General features: G+C 27.0%; 1 protein-coding gene across 1 annotated transcript; it reads right to left on the bottom strand.

Moving 5' to 3' along the window:
• Positions 1–4,357: 4,357 nt before the first annotated feature.
• LOC111631589 (rabenosyn-5-like) lies at positions 4,358–19,459 on the bottom strand. Its single transcript, XM_023375856.1, has 8 exons — positions 19,284–19,459; positions 19,076–19,198; positions 18,867–19,007; positions 18,003–18,164; positions 17,716–17,939; positions 14,902–14,972; positions 10,606–10,692; positions 4,358–5,000 (listed from the first exon to the last, which is right to left on the bottom strand). Exons 1-8 carry the CDS (start codon positions 19,447–19,449, stop codon positions 4,484–4,486), a joined length of 1,491 nt encoding a protein of 496 aa, XP_023231624.1. The 5' UTR covers positions 19,450–19,459; the 3' UTR covers positions 4,358–4,483.
• Positions 19,460–21,190: the final 1,731 nt, after the last annotated feature.

Raw genomic sequence — 21,190 nt, 5'->3', positions numbered from 1 at the left:
TCATTTCTCATTTATGGCAATAAATAAATACAGTCTGTCTAAAACAAGACACGAATAAAACGAATACTTGCGAAAAGGAAAAAATAATTCGGTACCGTGCGATTTCAGTTTACACAAATTTTATTGTATACAGTAATACCTCGACTTACGCTACCCCGACTTATGCGAACCCGGAGTTACGCGATTTTCAAATCTCGTCGATTCGTCTTTTGTTTGAGCGCCAAGCAACTCTATTACTCACTCCCCACACACTATTGTTCAGCTTACATGTTCGGACGTGTCGCGCGGAATCGACACATAGCTACAATTTATTTTGTGTTATTTATTTCTGTGTTTGTTATATCTACGGAGACTCGAGAGACTCTATGTGGTGATTTCTTGTAACCGTGAACGAATCAAAAGACGAGATAAGATTAACGAGAACATTTATTAGCTTACATACATCCTACTTGGATTTTACACAAATTGCGAAATTATACCCCGACTTACGCGGTTATCGCTCGGTCCCACCTATCGCGTAAGTTCGGGATATTACTGTACAATGTAGAAAACTTTTCCATGGCAAGCATTCGACGAAGTCGTCTCGCCGCCATTTTGTGAACAACATACGTCCACTCTGGACAGATATCTCTCTCGTGTGGAATGCGTACCTCGTACAAAGATTCTTTCCGTATACGGTCTTTGGACTCTGCCACGTAGGACATATTCTAACACACAGAATATATATAGTATATATAACAAAATACACTCAAAAAAAAAAAAAAACACTGAAAACATGTGGACTGATCTAGGCAATCATCTGCGACTGCGATCTGAACTCGAAGCGAATTTTTGTCAAATTTAGCGTTAGAACTCTGAAGCATTCGAAGTACTAACAAATAAATACATTATAAGTATTTATGAATTAAAAAAAAATTATACGCGAGAATCGAACCCGAGAACTCAAGCTTATGAATCGGACTCGTTACCACTCTGCCACAGGACGCTCAAATAGAAGTACGTATAATTTATATATAAAGTGCTAAAAAAGTTTAAGTTCGATTTTCTTGACTATATTTGAGTATTGCACTTTAGTATTTTACAGGTAGTACACTCACATGTACTACCTGTACTACTTCTACACCAAAGATTGTCAAAATCCGTTACCCCAAAGCCGTAGGCTCTCCTTGTAAGTACCACTATTTGTTAACTATTTTCAATTTGTATAAGAATAAAGATGTTAGTGTTAATATTCTGTAGGAATATGGTATTCTCAACGTTTTTTCAAAAAGGTAATAAAATATAGTTACACTAAGAGCCAACAAATCGAAATTGTAACAAAAGTTTATAGGTGTGATTTTGATGTTAGGACAGACGTAAATGCACAGATCAAAGATTTTTTTTCTTTCATTAAAAAAGCTACCAATCTTGACTAATCAGGAATTATTATTAATATAATTGCGATATTTCGCCCTAGAATTGCGAAATATTATTCTAGGCACGAAATATCGCAATTAAAAACACCTTACTAAAAACTTAGGAGTGAACGGATCAACCATTCGTGAAAGCATATTTCAGTAGCCTAATAACCCATTCGGTTAAGCGTTTTCGAGTTTCTGGACGACAGAAGGGTTCACATTGACGCAACGATTTTACGTAATAATACCCCACAGAAATATATGGATAATTTATTATGGGTCGCCGATAAACCGATGCGGAGTCTTGATTTTTAACCGAATCTCCGTAACTCGAAATCTTAACTCCCAAGTCCGAAGTTTTCTTCCCCACCGATTCTAGTTAACCAGGTTCCACTAAAGTAAAAACACAAGTAATACTTAAACAATTTTAATGTTAATCGTTAATTGTAAATGGTTGCATAAGTACCTAGGCTAATAGTGTCCAAACTATGGCTGCTGGGTCAAATCCGATCCGCAAACCTACGTGATACATCACTTATAAACTAAAAAGCCTATTTTTATCATATGGAATATATAAAATATTTGTGACCCATCTAACTACACCTTACGCGCTATTTGATCCGCTAATCGAAGTTTGGACTGATCTAGGCAATCATCTGCGACTATTTGGAGCGGAGCGTAAATTTATGCATTTTAGTTTTATGCGGTATTTGAAGGAAAACGATTCATTGCTGCTATTTTGAACTTCACAATTAAATTACATGTCATTAACGCTCAAACAATATGCGTCAAATTTCATTCAGTTCTTAGAACTAACGCTTCATTTACGTTCACCTTTATTTTAAAACTGCTTGGGCAATAAAATTGATTTTTCAGAACTATAAATTTTTTTTACTTCTCAACATTAAAATGAATATTTTATGCTCTCAATTTATACGTTCTAAAATAAAGAAGAAATTTAATGCAACTAATAAGTTTGATATTTTAAAAATAGACAATTCAGAAATTGGTTGTAAGGATAAAGGTGGATTATTTTTATAAAAAAGTCAATCTGGCAAACTATGAAAATACAGAGATATTTATTTAAGAGTAAATGGTGTTTATGTCCACCTCATATAAGACGCATTCCATTTTCAGACAATATTTTTCAGGAAGAAAATGTATCTTATATTACAGGCAAATATGATAATTGTAATATTGGAAAGAAAGGTATTTTTAACTTTCTGATTTTAGAATTTTTTTAAAAAACAATTGTCAAAGGATTACAATTTTTGATATATGGTTACAGTACATTAATTTATTGATATAAAACAATTTAAGAATTCCTAAACTTTGAATAGCATTGGCATTATCATCAAATTGTTTTGAATAAACTAACATTCAGAAAGAAAAAATAAATAGAGCTCATTCTTTTGAACTTTTTCTCCTATTTAAAAAATATTTGGAGACTTCTATAAATAAGTAAAACAAGTCAAATTTAAGACATCATCTTATGAACAATATAATATTGTTTTGCTTTTGTCAACTTAAAATAGGCTCCTTAATTTCTATAAAATTTAAATTCTATTGGTATAAATTGATTGAAAAAATAGAATTACATGGGAGTTTTTTAAATTCCATTTCATATTCAAATACTCTAAAGCAAAAAAGCAACTTATTATAATTTAGCGGGAAAATATTTGGGTTACTGTTCTAGTAATATTCTTTGATAGTCATTAATAAATATTGTTTGCCACAAAATGTAACTTATTTAAATCCATTTAAGCATATCACTTTAATATAATGGTAAAATCAGTTTATGAATATCATTAAATATTTTTTATATAAAATTAAAATATTAATTTTAGAAAATATCATTTGTCTACTTATATATATTAATGATCTGTGTAAGAATGGATGTATATCCTCAGCTATCTTAGTAGAATGCTGAGGAATATCATTGCTATAAAAAGCTTAATCATCATATATAGCACACTTTCAAGTGAAACATACTGTAATTTTAAGATTACATATATAAAATATATATAACAATGTGTTACAAGACATTGCATTTTATTTGAAATGTATTAGTTAATTAAAAGTAATTAGAAAATCTCACAAGGCAGTTGGTACTGTACATCTTGGATACATTTCCAATAAATTATACTGTAATTAGTTTTGTTTAAAAAAATGAAACTAATAATCCTAAGGAAAAAGAAATTTTGAGTAAATAAACTGGAACAATTGTTCTAAATACAGCTTTTCTATAATCTGAATTTGGCTGGTCTAAAAAAGGATTCTGGATTCTTTTAATTAATACAAGCATGCATAAATATTGTATTTATCCATTAAATCTTTGACTAAAACAATGTCAATGAAATTTATTATTATTTAACAACAAATAATTATCACTGGTTTGATGAAATTACTATTTAATGNTTAAGTTCATAAATTCTGTTTGTAGTTAAAAATATAGAATTTTAATTTGAACTCACATGAATATCGAGCTCTCTAACAATCACTTTTAAAATGGTTCGAAGGACTTTAAAGTTTACTACTCCTACTTCTGGAGTATTCAGAGCCACATCGATTAATTGATCCAAAGTAAAAATTTTGCTTTCCATACTACTATTAATTTGTTCCTTTGAATAATTTATTTTAATTAGTTTAGAATGTTTCACTCGAATTATCTCAATTAATTTTAAAAAATTTGGAATTTCAAGTTTACGAGTGTAATCTTATCTGAAAGCACATAAACGTTCAATAATAAATTTAAACAATTAAATATATTTTTTTTATTTGTTGAAATCACGAGAAGATATTTAAGTGAATTTATTTTAAAACATTAGATATAAAAGAAAATATACTTACAACTCATCTTGTCACAACTTATTAAATGCCTAAGCTTGCGAATGATCATTGATTCTACTGGGTGTATTTATACTTAAATTTAACAGAAATCTATAAAAATATAATTTTTAAAATTTATATTGTATATTATTTCAGTAAATTTTCAAAACAAGTTACATAATTTGCACATTTAACATAACAATAACAATTTTCATACTGCCTTTCAGGTACTGTTTTTAACAGTATTTAAAAAGCCTTTACTTTTTATCTTGTTGCCTCATGTATTCCAACTGCAGTTCTTTCAGATTTGCTTCTAACATTTGAACTTCATCGTACTTTTGATCCATTCGGGCCTGTTTTATATAATTACGTATGATATTCATTTGCTGTACCATAGGATCATCACTAGCACTGACATTCTGATCGCTTGTGTTAGCAATCCAACCTGTCTCTGTGGAAATAGTTTCTTGAATGGATTCTTTAGGCGAAGTGGAAACTGTAGAATGTGAAGATAATTCTCTTTTGTGTGTTTTTTGTTGACTTCTCTGTTGGGCTTCTAGGGCAGCTTGTTTTTCTTGTTGAATACGAAGCTGCACTTTTTGCCTATGGGCCTCTTGTAATTTTGTTAAATTTTCTGAACTGGGAAGAGTTGGAAGATTTAACATTTGTTCTCTTAAAAAGTTACTTGCTGATAATCTAATGCAACCTTGCAACTGGAGTACTTTTGGATTTGGTGCACTTTCACTTTGGGTGTCCAGTGTGGCAATTTTTCGACTATTTTAAAAAAAACTTAGTTTTTAATATCATTAATAAAACATAATACAGGTATCCGTCGTACAACATGGTGTTTCTACAACACAGTTTCACTCTAATGTAGTTTTAAAACTAGGATAACCCCATACAACATGGCTTCAGGTTTCACTCTAACAAGGTTTTGAAAATTCTCCATACAAAATTTGATAATTTTTACGTGCAAACTCCATTATTCTATATTTTTAAAATTTAAGCAAGCATGCATGTTATCTCAAATTTGCTCATGGATTTTAGAATATTGAAATTTTCAAATTATTTCATGCTTTTTGTCAGGTTTACTTTAAATGATAGGACAAGAAAGAAAAAAATTGCACTAACTTTATCAACGAGGTATCATTAGTGTTGCTTTTAGACTTTAGCCCTTAAGATTGACTGTCATTGTATTTTCTTTTCATAGATTAATCTTTGTATTTAATAAAGTTTATTTAAATATTTTTAGGTATGTGTTATTAACCTTTTTTTAACTGTAGGTAAGCAACATTCTCAAAGTGACAAACGAAATCTGGCAGTATCTTAGTACTCTCAAATAATTTGGTATTCAAACACAGATTCTGGAAAAAAGTCACTTGGTACTCAACTGAACAAGCACTATCCACTAGAACAAATTTTTGATTTATAACATATTTTTATTTTGTCATCCATAAAAATTTTTAATGATAAAAATGAAAAATATGAAAATGTTGCTGATACTTTTGATCAAATCAACAAAAAACCTGAGATGACAACAATTCTTTGTAAAAAGAAAATAACCTCGTTTAACTAAAATTAATATTAAAATGTAATACAGTACTTTAATTGTGACTGGTAATTGATTATTGATTGGAAATAAATTATCAATTGCTTTCATAAATGTATTTCCCTTAGCAAAAGTATATTATTTTTTGATTACTAACTTCTGGAACTTACCCTATGTTTTGCATTAGTCCTTTGTTTCATATAGACAGATTCACATAACATGGCACTTTTTTGGAACATAACTACCATGTTATATGAGGAATACCTGTATATTATTTTAAACTATCTTATTTTATTTAATAAAATTACAAAGCAAATAATATTATGTACTAATAGTAGATTTCTCTATAAAATTTTAAAATTTACTACTTTTAATAATTTAGAATTGTTATTCTTGAATAAAGTATTATTGATGTGTGCAGTCATTTACTAAAACAAAAATTTAAAATTAATATTTGTTTTAAGGAAATATGCAATTAACACAATTATGACAATCATAGAGCTTCTCAATTAGTAGAAACTGTCTACTGTGGATCACAATCTAATCGAGACTAGAGGTTAAAATCTTTTAAATTTTTCAATCTCAATCTTCTTTCCATGCATTTTTCATTATGGATTACTTCAAGCTTACATTAAGGATTTTGGCAAGAGACAGATAACATGCCAGAAGTAAGAAAGACTGTTGAGAAGAACAATTATATAATCTATTTTATTGTGCGTGAAAGTTTACACTTATTTGTTTCTCTAATATAATTAAAAGCTACGCTATCATTTTTTGTCACAAGCATAACATTCTTACAAGAAAAGTTTTTAATTAAAAACTGTTATAACTAGAATAAAATAATTATCTGAAATTTTAATATTTCGTTTTGTTCAATTTTAAAATATCAATAATCAGCAGGTTACTAAATTAAAATTACCAACATTTCATCTTAGAAATAGAAATATTTTTATTCCTTATTTCAAAATTAATAAACGAGCAAAAATTATTGTGACATCGTCACAATGCCAGGTTGCAATTTTTAATCATATTATTAATTTATTAAATTTAAAATGTATGCTCTCAATCTCCAATTAGTAGTGTCTTGCCCCTGAACATCATATTTTTCCTGCTAACAGAGTCATGCTAATCATCTATGTAACTCCATTCTGGAAAAATTTTTGAATTGAAATCACATGACTTTTGGTCTAGATCAGAAGTTTGTGCATAGTTAATCTGAGGCTCCTGCCCGTAAACTTTCATTTCTGGTCTTGACTTTCTTCTATCTATTACCATTCTTGAGATTAAGGAAGAACAGATAAACAAACAGATGACACTGGAAATTTATGTCTACAAATTTTTCAAATCACAGCCCAATAAATGAAATTTGTCTAATTGAATAATTAATCAGGAAATAATTTGGATTTCTATTACTACTACAGGTAATCCCCGTATAACACGGTAGTTACGTTCCAAAAAATTGCCGTGTTATGCGAATCCGTGTTATGCGAAACAAAGAACTAGTACGAAAAGGAGGGTTAGGTTCCAGAAATTAAAAAACATGCTAGTATATTTTCATAATTAAGATAAATATCTTTATTAAAATTTTCTTAAATGATACATATTACGGTAATATAAATTAAACAATGTTTTCTTTGTCACCACTAAAAGCACTATTAACCGAGAGCGTTTTATTTTTGGCAAGTTATCGTTATCCTCTGAGCATTTTTCTGCATTATTTTCAGATTCATGCTTTACCTTTTGCAAAAAGTGTATGTAATTTTAGATTGCTTGCTTCTAGTTAAAAGATCTTTATAAATTTCCTTATATGGTGCTAAGCACTTATGGAATAAGGGAAAAACATCTGGCAACACCAGAAGCAGAAGCGTCAAGATATGGCAACATTGAAACAATTTTCGCGAAGGATCATGTGTATGGAGATGAGAAAAGAAAATTTACACACTGAAGTACTAATAGTTCACGAAAATAATAATTTTCGTGAACTATTAGTACTTAAATATGTAAAAATTTATTACATTTCATGTTGTACGAGGGTTTTACCCATTTCTCGAACCGTGTCAGAGTGAATCCGTGTTATAAAAGTACCGTGTTATACGGGGGATGGTAGCAATTCTCGAACCGTGTTAGAGCGAATCCGTGCTATAGAAGTACCGTGTTATACGGGGGTTACCTGTACTATATTTCTGAAAATTTCAAGAATCTAGTATAAAATTAGTTTAAAACAGTTTTTGGAAGAACTTATAGTTCTAATCTTTCCATTTCTTTAATAATCTCAATGAAAATATATATTACATATATACAAATAACTTGTTCATGTATTATATTGGCTGAATCAGTATTAAGTATTTAATTGTAACAATCTTATATGAGAAAAGACACACGAAAGCATGGATCTCATCATACTGATTTTAACACAAGACTTAAGAAATGGAGTAATCAAACTATTTTTTTATTAATTATGTATCTTGAGCCTAGTACTTATTTGTCTCAGTAAAAATATCTAAAAAATTTGAATTTTTACTAATATATTTTTATTTAATAAAAACAAAAAGTAAATATTTTCTTAACAGTTTAGAGAGAAAGTTTAAAAAGTTTATGCTTTTAGTTCTAAAAAGAAAACTGTTGATATTTTTATTTTTGAAATAATATAAATCTTTAACTAAAATCTATATTTTACAAGTAGCTGTAAAAATTCAAATATAAATGCCTTTGAAAGAACATGATATTCTAAATATTTTAAATATAATCAAGTCATAAAACAATGTAGCCTGAAGGTTGTTGGAGTTAAATCTTAAAATTCATCATTATTAAAAATCTTGCTGGTTGTACAGATATTGTTGATTAATAATAAAATTACCACTTATGTTTCTATGGTTCATAATTAAACTATTTCATTGTTTATTTTCATAAAATTCTTGTAAAATAAATTTACAAAATTATGAGTTTACAAATTTAAACTGTTTTTATATACTGTACTGTATAACAAAATCAGTTTTTAAAGTAACTTTCAAATGAACCATTTATTTTAAAAAATTTTTAAAATTATTTTTCAAAGTTAAGAAATGGTTTTTATATCTGAAAATTCTCATTTCAATATGAATTTCATTTGCATTTTTGTATTAAATTTGAAAAAATCCAAATAAATAAAGTTTTAAAGAGAGAACTCTATCAAAATCTACATGTTATGTGTAGCATGAACAATATAATGGATAACACCAAACTGCAAAAAACAATAAAAACACCAAAAAATTGAATTAGTATGGATGGAAGAGCACTATCAGAGCAATTGCAGAACAGCAGAATATCTATAGAAACATGTGAAGTCTAAGATGTTGCATCTTGCATCATAATGCAGCATCTTAGGCTGAGACTTTACCAATGCATGTCCCTCACAGATTAGCAAAAAACTGCCTGGAAACTTTGCAAAACATCTTAGAGATGTTTATTATTGACCCAGATTGTTATTACTGCTAATGAAATGTTAAACATTATTGGTAATATTTTTTGACATAAAGATAATTGTTTATCATGAATTTAATCTTAAAGACCAAGCAACATGTCAACCTTACCTTATTTTACAGTGATTATGCAAAGAAATTTGCCTGAGAAAAACTGAAAAATGAAAACAAAATAGGATATCACCATGGTAACACCACACCATACACTACCAGTAAATCCACTTATCTTTTGAAACAAGAATTGCTATTCATTCATAATAACCTAACTAGTATCAAAGATTTTTTCCTTTACTTAAAGTTGAAAAAGTCTTCAAAAAGAAAAATAATTTAAGTGAACAAAAACTTGTAAAAAAAACAAAAAAAGGCTGGCTTTTCTAAATGTTTCCTGAATTGGAGAAAGTGTATTGAAGCTCAGACTGATTATTCTGAAAAATATTAAATATAAATATTTTTATATTTGAATATCATTTGAATTTTTTGAACCATTCCTGAGTTTTTTAACACACCTTATAGATTAATATGTAACCGTAAAGTTATTTAATACTACATCCTATGAAGCCACATTATTATACACAGTTCATCAGTATTTAATTCATTATTCTAATTTTTATATAATGCTACAATAATGAATCAAATACTATAATACACATTACACAAGTATTTTTAATTTGACAAACATTAGATACAGTAGAGCGTTTATCCGAAAGCTGGTTATCCAAAAGCATTCCAGTCGGCAAATTTAAATTTTTGCTAGTGCTGTGGCGCTGCAATCTTCGGCTATTTCCCGGGCTACTCAAATATTTTACGTTTTTGATACTAAATTAACTTCTGAAGTATAATTTTTTATTGTTTTTATATTTTTCAATAAATTTATTTTGTTTGTACAAAATAAAAAAATAATTTTTAACGATACAATAGTCTTCGTTAGGCTTAACATCGACGAAAAGTCAACGTGAAGCGACACGCAACGGAGAGAAATTTCAACATGGGATAAATTAATATATTTTTTTGTACATGATTCGTTATCTGAACCACCTCAGTCCCCAATTGATTCAGATAAACGACGCTCTACTGTATGAATAATTAATTTTAGGAATTACCTGAAGTCACTAATATTAATTTACTTTAATTCTCATAAAATAACTTAAAAACATAGTATGGAATTCATGCCAGAACACTTACTTGAGAGAAAAAGAATAAGTCAACAAAAAACAGCATTAAAGAGCCTTTTTTTTAAATTTCTTTAATTCTGTATTATTGACTTAAAAATCAAAATTGCTTCGAAATTAGTTATATTTACATAATTAGAATTTAACATAGCATTGTATAATACTATATAATAAAACAGATATCAAATATAATTGAAACTTACCTAATTAAATCAATACTTTCAGCCAACTTTTTAAGTCTGACATGTAAATCTTGAGCATCTTTTAAATTATATCTTGTTTCACCAGCACTGCATATGAAAAAATTTAATTTCAATTAAATGATTATTATTATTATGTTGCAAATGCTCAGCTGGAGCCAAGTGCTATGCTAGACTGAAGTCATTTTTACAGAAATCATTTTTACGAATCAAACATATTTAAATATTATTTAATTAACATGGACCTGTTGACATCTGACCCAGATGTCAACAGATCCAGGTCAACCTAAAGGAGACATATGTATCTTAATAAAAAAAGAATTTATGCAAAATTCTTCAAATTAACAAATCTGATAACTTTATAATGATATTAATTTTAGTGATGTGATTAACCTAAAATTCAAGAATCTAAGAACCAAACTCATGATTGTGATGGTTACTTATATTCCTCCAGATTGTTTAGATATATTAAAAGGAGTTTTTAAATCAATAAGTCATGGCAGCATATCACATCATATATCCTTTTGTTGGAGGACTAACTCTTGTATAGCTGAAACAAATGATTATTATACTGGTCCCAACAAACTAATACAGAATATTTGACATTCAAAAGACATACATACCAACAGACTAGGCCAAAATTTAATAAACTTAACAATAGATCATGAAATAGATTTAATATGACCATTTAATAAGTACAACTATCCTGCTGAATATACCAACATAGTGCATAATGAGAAATCTACAATCAACTTTACTTTTTGCACAGAGTTTCTGTTGGATTTGTGTATGGAATTTACTATAACAACTTATGATGCCTTTGATCATTTTCCTTCAATATCAAAATTTCTTGTGTGTATGTGTGTAAAAAAAACTTCATAATAGTTACCAAAAAAGAAACTATATGATTTTTTAAGATACTTGAGCAAAATAAAGAACCAGTTTTTACTTCATATATTGTTTGTATATATATATATTCATTCATTAATTGTTCCATGGCTATATAAATTTCATCACAATTAATGAATGAATATATATATATATAATACATGAAGTAAAAATTTTGCATCATAAGTTCAAGAAACCCTGGTTTGATTTTGCTTGCTACAAGATGAAACTATTAAAACAGCAAAACCTAAATTATTCAGAAAAAACTCAAAGATTCACTTAATTGATAAAATTAGGAAGTTATATATTAATCACCTCAGTAAGCTTAGTTGTATTCCAGTATTTTCTTAAAAATGACAAATGTTTTCAAACAGCTTGACTGTCCTGTTCCAGGTCAGTTATACATGTTCCATTTAGAATGTTCATTCTATTGCATTATATTGGGTTGTTCAGAAAGTAAGTTTGTTTTTTTTTCCCACTAGATGGATTAGTCATATTTTTCCACTCATTTTCATTCTAAACCGTATTATCATTATATATTTTGACAGCTAGCATTTTATGGATTATTTGTAAAAAATTTTGTTTGATTTCGTGCAATTGTTTATTTTGTGTGTCCCATCAAATATGGAAGATCGAAAGCAGCATCTTCGGCATATTTTGCGTTTTTTTTTTTACCAAAAAAATAAAAATGCCATTCAAGCGAGAAAAAAATCGTCTGACATGTATGGTGGAGTTGTGTTGACAGAACAACAGTGCCAAAACTGGTTTATAAAATTTCATTCTCGCAATTTCAGTATTGAAAATGCACCATGTTATGGATGGCCAATTGAAGCCAATGAAAACAAAATAAAAGTACCGATTGAAGCAAACTGCGGAATAACAACACGTGAAATCACTAAGAAATTAAATTTGTCAAATTGAACTGTTTATGAGTACTTGAAACAAATTGGTTTCGTTTCAAAGCTCGATATATGAATTCCACGAGTTCTTAAAAGAGAAATGCTCTATTTGGTGGGATATTAAGGAAATTTTTTTTAGAGCTTTTACCAGACAATTTAACAATTGATTCGAAAGGGTACTGCATTCGAGTAAACAAATTACGTAATATCATCAAACAGAAAAAGCCGGCCAGAATTGATAAAAAAACAGGTGTAGTGTTTTACCACAATAATTTCAAATTTCACACAAGTTTGGTAACTCGTCAGAAACTGTTATAACTTAGATGGGACGTGTTATCACACCAACGGTATTCGCCAGATTGAGCACACTCGGATTATTACTTGTTCTGGCCTATACAATTTTTTTTAACTGTAAGACATTTACTTGAAATGACAATGTCAAAAATCACTTGGATCGGTTTTTTGTAAGCAACGATCAAAACTTTTATGAATGTGAAATTGTGCTACTACCAGAAACGATGACAACAGGTATTTGACCAAAATGGTCAACATATAATTCAATAAAATATTTATTTATTATAAGAATATTGCGTTTTTTTCCACGGAAAAAAAACTAACTTACTTTCCGAACAACCCAATACATTCAAATTGAATTCAAACAAATTTATAGTAATTTGCTTAAAGCCAAAAATAAAAAATATTTTGGAAATCTGGAATCCACCCTGATCAATAAGTGTAGGAACACTAAATTACTCTAAACAACAATACATAAATTTCATTTTAAAATACATTCTGGAAATAGTTCTCCAGTTATTAACTTTGACACATCAAAAAACTTCTATCAGCTCTTCCCCATAATTACACCTATTCAACCATTCTTAATTAATACTGCTACCCATAATAACTATTTGAACTCTAAAACCACAACAGAAGAGCTAGATGACTCAAACAAGATACAAATAGAATCATCACCAGGTAGCAATAATAATCCAACCATATTTCTTAAATTGATTCCTTGTTTGGAAAGAAAGGAACTACTAGATTTATTTAACTCAATGTATAATGCAGCGTCATATCCAATTTCATGGAACTCAGTCTGGCTTGTTATGTTTTTCAAAAGGAGAGATAAATTATCCCCTAACAATTACAGACAAATAGCTCTTCTTTCAACTCTGAGAAAATGTTTCACAGCAATAATGGCAAAATATTTCAAAAATTGACACAAGACTGGAACCTAGAATCAAAATTTCAATATGCATATACAAGAAATAGATGCACAGAATCATCAACTTTTTTGTTACTGTTATTAATACAATTACATCTAACTAAAAAGTATATGAAATTATACACAGCTTTCATAGATATTCAAAAAGCCTTCAATACAGTATATGTTCCTTTACTAGTGCACAACTTAAAAAATATGGAAATAGGAGAAAAATTTTCTTCATTGGTGTCAAAATTATTCTCAGAATATAATATAAAAATTATACAAGGAAATACCATATCCTCTTCTTTTAGCTTATTATGAGGAATTCTTCAAGCTGATTCACTCTCATCATATTTATTTAATTTTTACTTAATTGGAATTGATCAACTTTTTCAAAACTCTCTTGATAGTAACGAAATTAGTAATAGAGTTTTTCATTATATTCTATTTGTGGATGATCTAGCTATTATGGTACCAACCAAAGTTTCCTTGCAGAGAAAAAATTAATCAGTTGAATTTATATGTCAAATTACTTCACCCAATAATAAATCCTAACAAAATAAACAATTATTTTCCTCAATAATAATAATCTCTCTTAAAAAAATTCTAAAATATATCTAAAATCTCCAAACAGTTAAGGAAATTGACTGTTTAGGAGTGACCTTCAACTGGAATATTAGTTTTAAATATATCACATTTCCAAACTAAATAATAAGGTGAAAATAGCAATTGATAACCTGCTATACTTATGTTCAACTTTAAAAATATCAAATCTGCACTTACATATAAAATTATACAACTCACTGATAAATCAAATCATTTATTATGCAGGCCCAGTATGGGGATTGAATTATTTATACAAATTCGAACAGTTTCATGTTTATTTTCTTCAAAGATTACTTCAAATAGAAAGAACAGCACCCAGTTATGCAATATAATTAATGTCTAAATTAATTAATGTAGGTGTATTGAATGTTATTTGAAATATGTAAATTGTCCCTGTACAACAGGGACTACATTCTTTGCTAATAAAGATTTATTATTATAAATAAAAATCATATAAATATAAAAACAAAATAGCAATAGTTTTATTTGTAATTGGCCATCATTTCATATTTATATTTTCAATTTCAAATTTCTAAACCATAGATTTCTCTTTTATAACAATTATTTAATGTATTACAATTATTACTAATGATAAAACATATTTTGCATTTCTAATGAATAGACTACCAAATTCTATTATTTAAAAATAATTATATCAATTAATAACCTTTTCAATTGGAAAATTAAATATGTACTTACTTAATGGAATCTGCTTTTTTGCAATAAATTGGAATTAACTTTTTAGCTTCTTCAATATCCTCTTTCAATTTCTATATAAAGTTAAATATCTTATTTTCAGAAAAAATAAAATTTATTTAATAAATATAATTATAAAAATTAATACAGTAAATACAATTGAAATGTTCATCACAAAGTGGCAATGTTTGAATGGAGTTACATTTTTCTAAAGTTTTTGGATTGACTATAAATATTTGAATAATATATTATTCAAATATGTAGTCAGCAATCAATAAATAGCCAATAATTTGTGTTCACTATTAAATAAAAAATGTTTAAAAATTTAATTGTTTATAAAAATATTCACAAATTAGAACAAACAATAAATGTTTTCATATTCTGTTCTTTTTCAACATGTCAGGAACTATCTAATTTGTAGTATTTTCATATCTTATTATTGTCCTGTTTGTCCTAGCCATTATACTTATTAAATATTCATTAATAAAATTTTATGATTGTGCCATATCCATTTTAAGGTTCAGGGTGGATGGTCAGTGTAGCCCACACTCACTACTACTGTTAGTACTACTGTCAATAAATCGTAAATTGTTTTATTGTCTTGTAAATAAAAACTCTTTTTATGATTTTAAGTCAGTCAAATTACAATGTTATTTCATTGTACTAGGAAGAATGCTTTCTTTAACATTTCATTAACAACTAGTTTTTTTAATCTAATTAATTTTATATTTTATTCACAGTTTAACCAACATGCTGGAAACCCCAGGTTTTCGGGCATGCTGGTCATTCTGCAAAATATAGTAAAAGCTGGTGTCTTATTATCTTTTCAAAAGATTAATCTTAAAATAAGTTAACAGATTTAGTGTCACACAATAATATGGATATGAATAAAATGTAAGTTTTGAAAATTAATTAATTAATTCTGAAATTTCATATTATTAGAAATATGTTGCTCTTTATAATACTGATTTATCTTCAAAAAAATAATCAAAGATAAATTACTTCTTTTATAGTCTTTTACTACATTCAATTAATATATCCAAATCAACTTAACAAAGTGCAAATTTTTAAGATAAGATTGGGATAATTATTACAAATATAATTTTTCAAGCATATACTCATGTTACAGAATTTGGCAAAGATAACAGAAACTTAAAAAATGTATAGTTTTAATCTGTTCTTTTTATTACCTACTTTTATTTATCTTGCAGTATGAGGGCATATGTCATTATTACATTTACCCTTCAGTTTTTAGTCTTCTTTTACAATAAATGTTTTATAACAAAAGAAAACAACTCTATAATTGTGAAAAATTGAAATAATCCAAGAATTAGTGTGTGAATTAAAGAAGTGGTTAAATGTAGAAAATGTATAAATTTGCTTTTTAAGAAGAAATTTGAGAGGTATGAAAGTACAATATTGTTAAAATAACAATTATCAATATTAAAAAATTTTAAAGTAAAAAAAATATAATAATAAAAATGTGATTTAATTCAGGTGTATAACTTTTTTTTTAATAATATTGAGTATGTTGTTTTAATAGTTTATATATGTATTTTGTTGTTTACTGCATTTAGTTCTATTTTTATGATTATAATAAAAATCCATTCAATTTCATATCTACTACTATAACAAGTGTCATCTATAAAAAAATAATGGGTGATTTTATCACCCATGAATGTTACAAACTGTGTTAAAAATCAGATGTCCCTACTTTCCTTAAAAAGATTTCTAACATATTTTTAAAAACAGAAAATAGCTTAAAAAGTTATATGATTATATTTTAAATTTATATTGTATTCAGTCAAATAAAGAAGCTTTGACAAAAGAAACGGGTTCATAAGTTATATACAGTCATTAACTGTTACTTGCTACATTCATTGTTAGAGACATACAATAAATCATTAAAAATGGATATGGCAAGAAATGGTTGTAACAAGTAAATGAATTTGGTCCCTTCATTTTCATTATAACCAAGTTTGACTCTATTAGATAAATGTTTAATGTTACATATAAATTTTTTGCATTGGTACATTTTACCAGCTCCATCACATTGATTCATCATCTTCAGGCAAAAGAATTCACCTGAAAATAATGAATATGCTTCACTGAAAGTGGTAGCATTTAAGAATTTAATAAAATTCTTTCAAGTTTAACAATGCATGAGAGTTTGTTATTTATTTATTTCTACTTTATACACGGCATCAAGTGCCTGCCTTTATCTTTCAGGATTTATTTGAATCCTGGAGTTTAATCAATAAAATATTGCAATTCATTTAAAAATTTTGTTTATCAACACACAGACTGTAAGAAAAGAAATCAACTTAAAAAGAATAAAAAGTTTAATAATTAGGTAATAAGTTGCATGATTATCAGAGAATCAAAGTATAATAATTTATATATTAGAAAATTGATAATATATATAAATTCATCATTATAAATCAGCAATAACAGATTTTTTTTGTGTGTAAAATTACATAATATATAAAAAAATTTTTATATTAAGTTTTTTTAAAAGTCAGAATAAAAATATTTTTCTTTACTTTAAGAAATGAAGTTTTATATTAAAAAATAAATTTCTAGCTTGTAATCACTTGATGAAGTCAAATACCTAATTTGAAAATAAATGTGTAAATTCAAAATAGTATAAAATTAAATGAATAATATATAGAAAAGGGATGAGAACCTTAATAGAAATCAAAAAAGTAGCAAAAATTTGTGCTTCCTACTAAAATTCATCAAACTTATATTTAGGAATAATGAACTGTGAACTGATTAAAACACTTTTATTGTTGTATTTAAAAACTGCAAAAATACCTCATACATCTGGGCAATAACAGATTTGCCTTTCTGCCTTTCCACTTGTTGATCGCGTCGATTTAACAGTGTCATGCAGTCTTTACAGACACGAATATGTGGTTCTCCAGTCTGACTGACTAAAGATAGAATGCTACTAGTGCTACCTCTTCTTTGAAGAGATTTAGAATATGAATTAGAAGTTACTGGAGTTTCCCAACTCATACATGGATAAGTTAACTTTTCTGTAAAACAGATTTATATTTATTATTTTGAATTAAATATATAATGAAATAACTACTACATACTTGCACTTGGAAAATCCAGAAACCGTGAACAGTTGTTACACATAATTGCACCACACAAACGACAATGATGTTTTCTCCTTGACAAGTTAAAACTTCGTGCACACCCAGGACATAATCTTACATCTGCATCAGGAATCCAATGCACAATATTTTTCTCTTGAGCTTTGAAAATGAATTAATATGTTATTTAATAGAAAAACAAATATAATTTATTCCAATAAATTAAGAATATTAGAAGTTTATTATAAAAAAAAATAAAAACTTTTTTGCTAGTTCTTGCTGTTAAAATCTACAAATAATGTGTAAATTTTATAACAACCTTTAAGAAATAGAAGTAATAATGTCGATAATTTTTTAAATTTTTTCTGTAAAAGTTCGTCCGATGGAGAATTAGTTTTAATAAAATAAAAGACAAAACTGTCCAAAAAGGCTTTATGGTGACAAGTAGCCTAAAAAGGAAGGTCAGTCGCCGAAAATGTTTTAGTCTTGGAACACAAGTAATAAATGGTGATCCTTTTTGGACAGTTTTGTCTTTTATTTTATTAAAATTTTTTTTATATTAATTTAATTATATTAGTAATATTATATAGTTTAAAATAATTTTTTCACATTTTAGAAAAAATGTGAAAAAATTATTCTATTACTATAAAATACATCACTTTTAAACTAAACAGAATTTTTTTGACTTATTGAAAAATTACAGACAAGATATTGTTATAATCTATAATCTGTTACAATCTATAATTATTTATTCAATGTAATAAAATATTTCTACACAAAAATCACACCTGAAGATTTATAAATAATACAATTTGAATAAAATGTTTTATATTATTCTGCTCTATAATATAAATTTTAATATACCTTTTCTTTTATCAGGATCTAGAGGTGCATCTTTTATCAACTTATCAAGTCTAATAAGAAGTTTATTAGTTTCAATCACATATTGATCAACACGAGTGTCTCTAATCTTACGAAAATAATCTGTATGTCTTGACATAACTCCTAAAAGATAATTATAACATTAATTAAATAAAATCATAACTTCTGAAATTATACAAGTTAAAACTCACCTAACTGTTGTGGCTCTCTTGTATACTCTGTATTACATTGATTAAAAGAAACAGAGTCTTCCAATTCACTGTGTGAATAAGAATTTTCATCATCTTGTTTCAGTAATTTTTTCTTTGCCTTTCCTAAGAAACAATTTTAACTGATTAAAGAAATAACTTAACTAAAGATATAAAATATTATTATTGCATCTTTTAACAGAAACTCAACCTATGAACTCTTTAAAAATATGTAATACATCTGGTTCTTCAGAAATGTGTGCAACTGAAAAGTGATCTTGTAACTGCTCAATAGTGTGGAAATCATTAAAACAAATGGGACACAGTAAACCTTCACGAACCTCTCCATCCAAATTATCTAATAAATTAGATGCCATTCTATAAAATTAAAATTTATTAATTAATTTTTCAAGACTTTAAAATGACAAATTTTATTAGTGAAATTTTCTTTTAAAATTATTGGTATTATTTCATCTAAATGTAAATTATTAATAAAATTTATGGAATAGCATTCCAGTCGGCAAATTTAAATTTTTGCCAGTGCTGTGGCGCTGCAATCTTTGGCTATGTCTTGGGCTACTCTATACAATCATAGTTACTCCACTTAATTAAAAAATAAACAGAAGAAATATAACTTAGCATATTTATTTACTTGTAATTTAATTATATAAAAATGCATANTATACAATCATAGTTACTCCACTTAATTAAAAAATAAACAGAAGAAATATAACTTAGCATATTTATTTACTTGTAATTTAATTATATAAAAATGCATAATACATGCTTTTATCATAAAGATACATTTAAACCAAGACTAATTATTCAATAAAAGAAATTAAGATTGTATTCATAGATCTGCTTTTCATTAAAATCATCAACATGGTTGTTTTTGGCTTATTTTATACAAATAAATTAAAGTCTGGAGAATATTTTTACAATTAACATAAATAAGATAACATAAAATTTTACACAAATATAATGCACTGTTAAAAAAAACTATAGATTATCCCACAAAAAATAAAATGAAATTTTACTTCTCTCTTTTAAATTAATAATAATTTTGTAAGAATTTTGCACAATCATACCAAAACTAATTTTTATATCATGATAAGTGCAACACATTATAACACAAATCATCACATCACATTTAAAAATTATGTAAAATAAAAATCATATAAATCATGACCATGTTATGACTGCTATTTAAGGATTTTTAAAGAAAAATAGATTAGTACATTTATAATACAGACTTCACACCAAGATGCACAAGTAAACATGAGTTATTTCATATAAATAAGGATAAATTTTGATAGAAGATTGTTAATATGATCTTATTTGTTTTATATGTAAGACTAGGTTTCCATACATCCTCTTTTCAACAGACATATCCTCTTCTACAGATGTAAAATTTTTAAAGATAGATAAAAACATATAGCAAAAAGCAAACTTGAAAATGTATACATTAAAACCACTAAAACTTATAACCAAGCAATTTTTTTAATAAGTGCAAATGTGTTAACTAAAGAATAGCTTAACAATCTGCTTTTCATTAAAATCATCAACATGGTTGTTTTTGGCTTATTCATGCATGTTAAATGGGCATCATCAGGCTAACTAATCCCCAGTTGTTGAAACCATGGGGGATTGCCACACACCTATGAAAAGGGNTAATTAAACATTCTTACAGCATTAACAAAATATGTTAACTAAAGAATAGCTTAACAACACAAAAAAGGTAATCTTATTATTTTTCACTGATCTGTTTAGTGTAGTTAAATGGAATAATTAGTTATGAATGCTATACAATCATAGTTACTCCACTTAATTAAAAAATAAACAGAAGAAATATAACTTAGCATATTTATTTACTTGTAATTTAATTATATAAAAATGCATAATACATGCTTTTATCATAAAGATACATTTAAACCAAGACTAATTATTCAATAAAAGAAATTAAGATTGTATTCATAGATCTGCTTTTCATTAAAATCATCAACATGGTTGTTTTTGGCTTATTTTATACAAATAAATTAAAGTCTGGAGAATATTTTTACAATTAACATAAATAAGATAACATAAAATTTTACACAAATATAATGCACTGTTAAAAAA

The sequence above is a fragment of the Centruroides sculpturatus genome, unplaced genomic scaffold, assembly GCF_000671375.1.
Source record: "Centruroides sculpturatus isolate CEXI.00-Female unplaced genomic scaffold, Cexi_2.0 scaffold504, whole genome shotgun sequence".
Lineage (NCBI taxonomy): Eukaryota > Metazoa > Arthropoda > Arachnida > Scorpiones > Buthidae > Centruroides > Centruroides sculpturatus.
This window is presented reverse-complemented; position numbering and strand designations above follow the sequence as displayed.

What these genes read in the sequence shown, in the direction of transcription:
- LOC111631589 (XM_023375856.1), bottom strand. Translation starts at nt 19,449, where the DNA reads ATGGCATCTAATTTATTAGATAATTTGGATGGAGAGGTTCGTGAAGGT. An exon ending in TATTTTTAAAGAGTTCATAG is followed by an intron (nt 19,199 to 19,283) that starts GTTGAGTTTCTG and finishes ATTGTTTCTTAG; the next exon opens with GAAAGGCAAAGAAAAAATTA. An exon ending in AAAAAAGCAGATTCCATTAA is followed by an intron (nt 10,693 to 14,901) that starts GTAAGTACATAT and finishes TTTCATATGCAG; the next exon opens with TGCTGGTGAAACAAGATATA.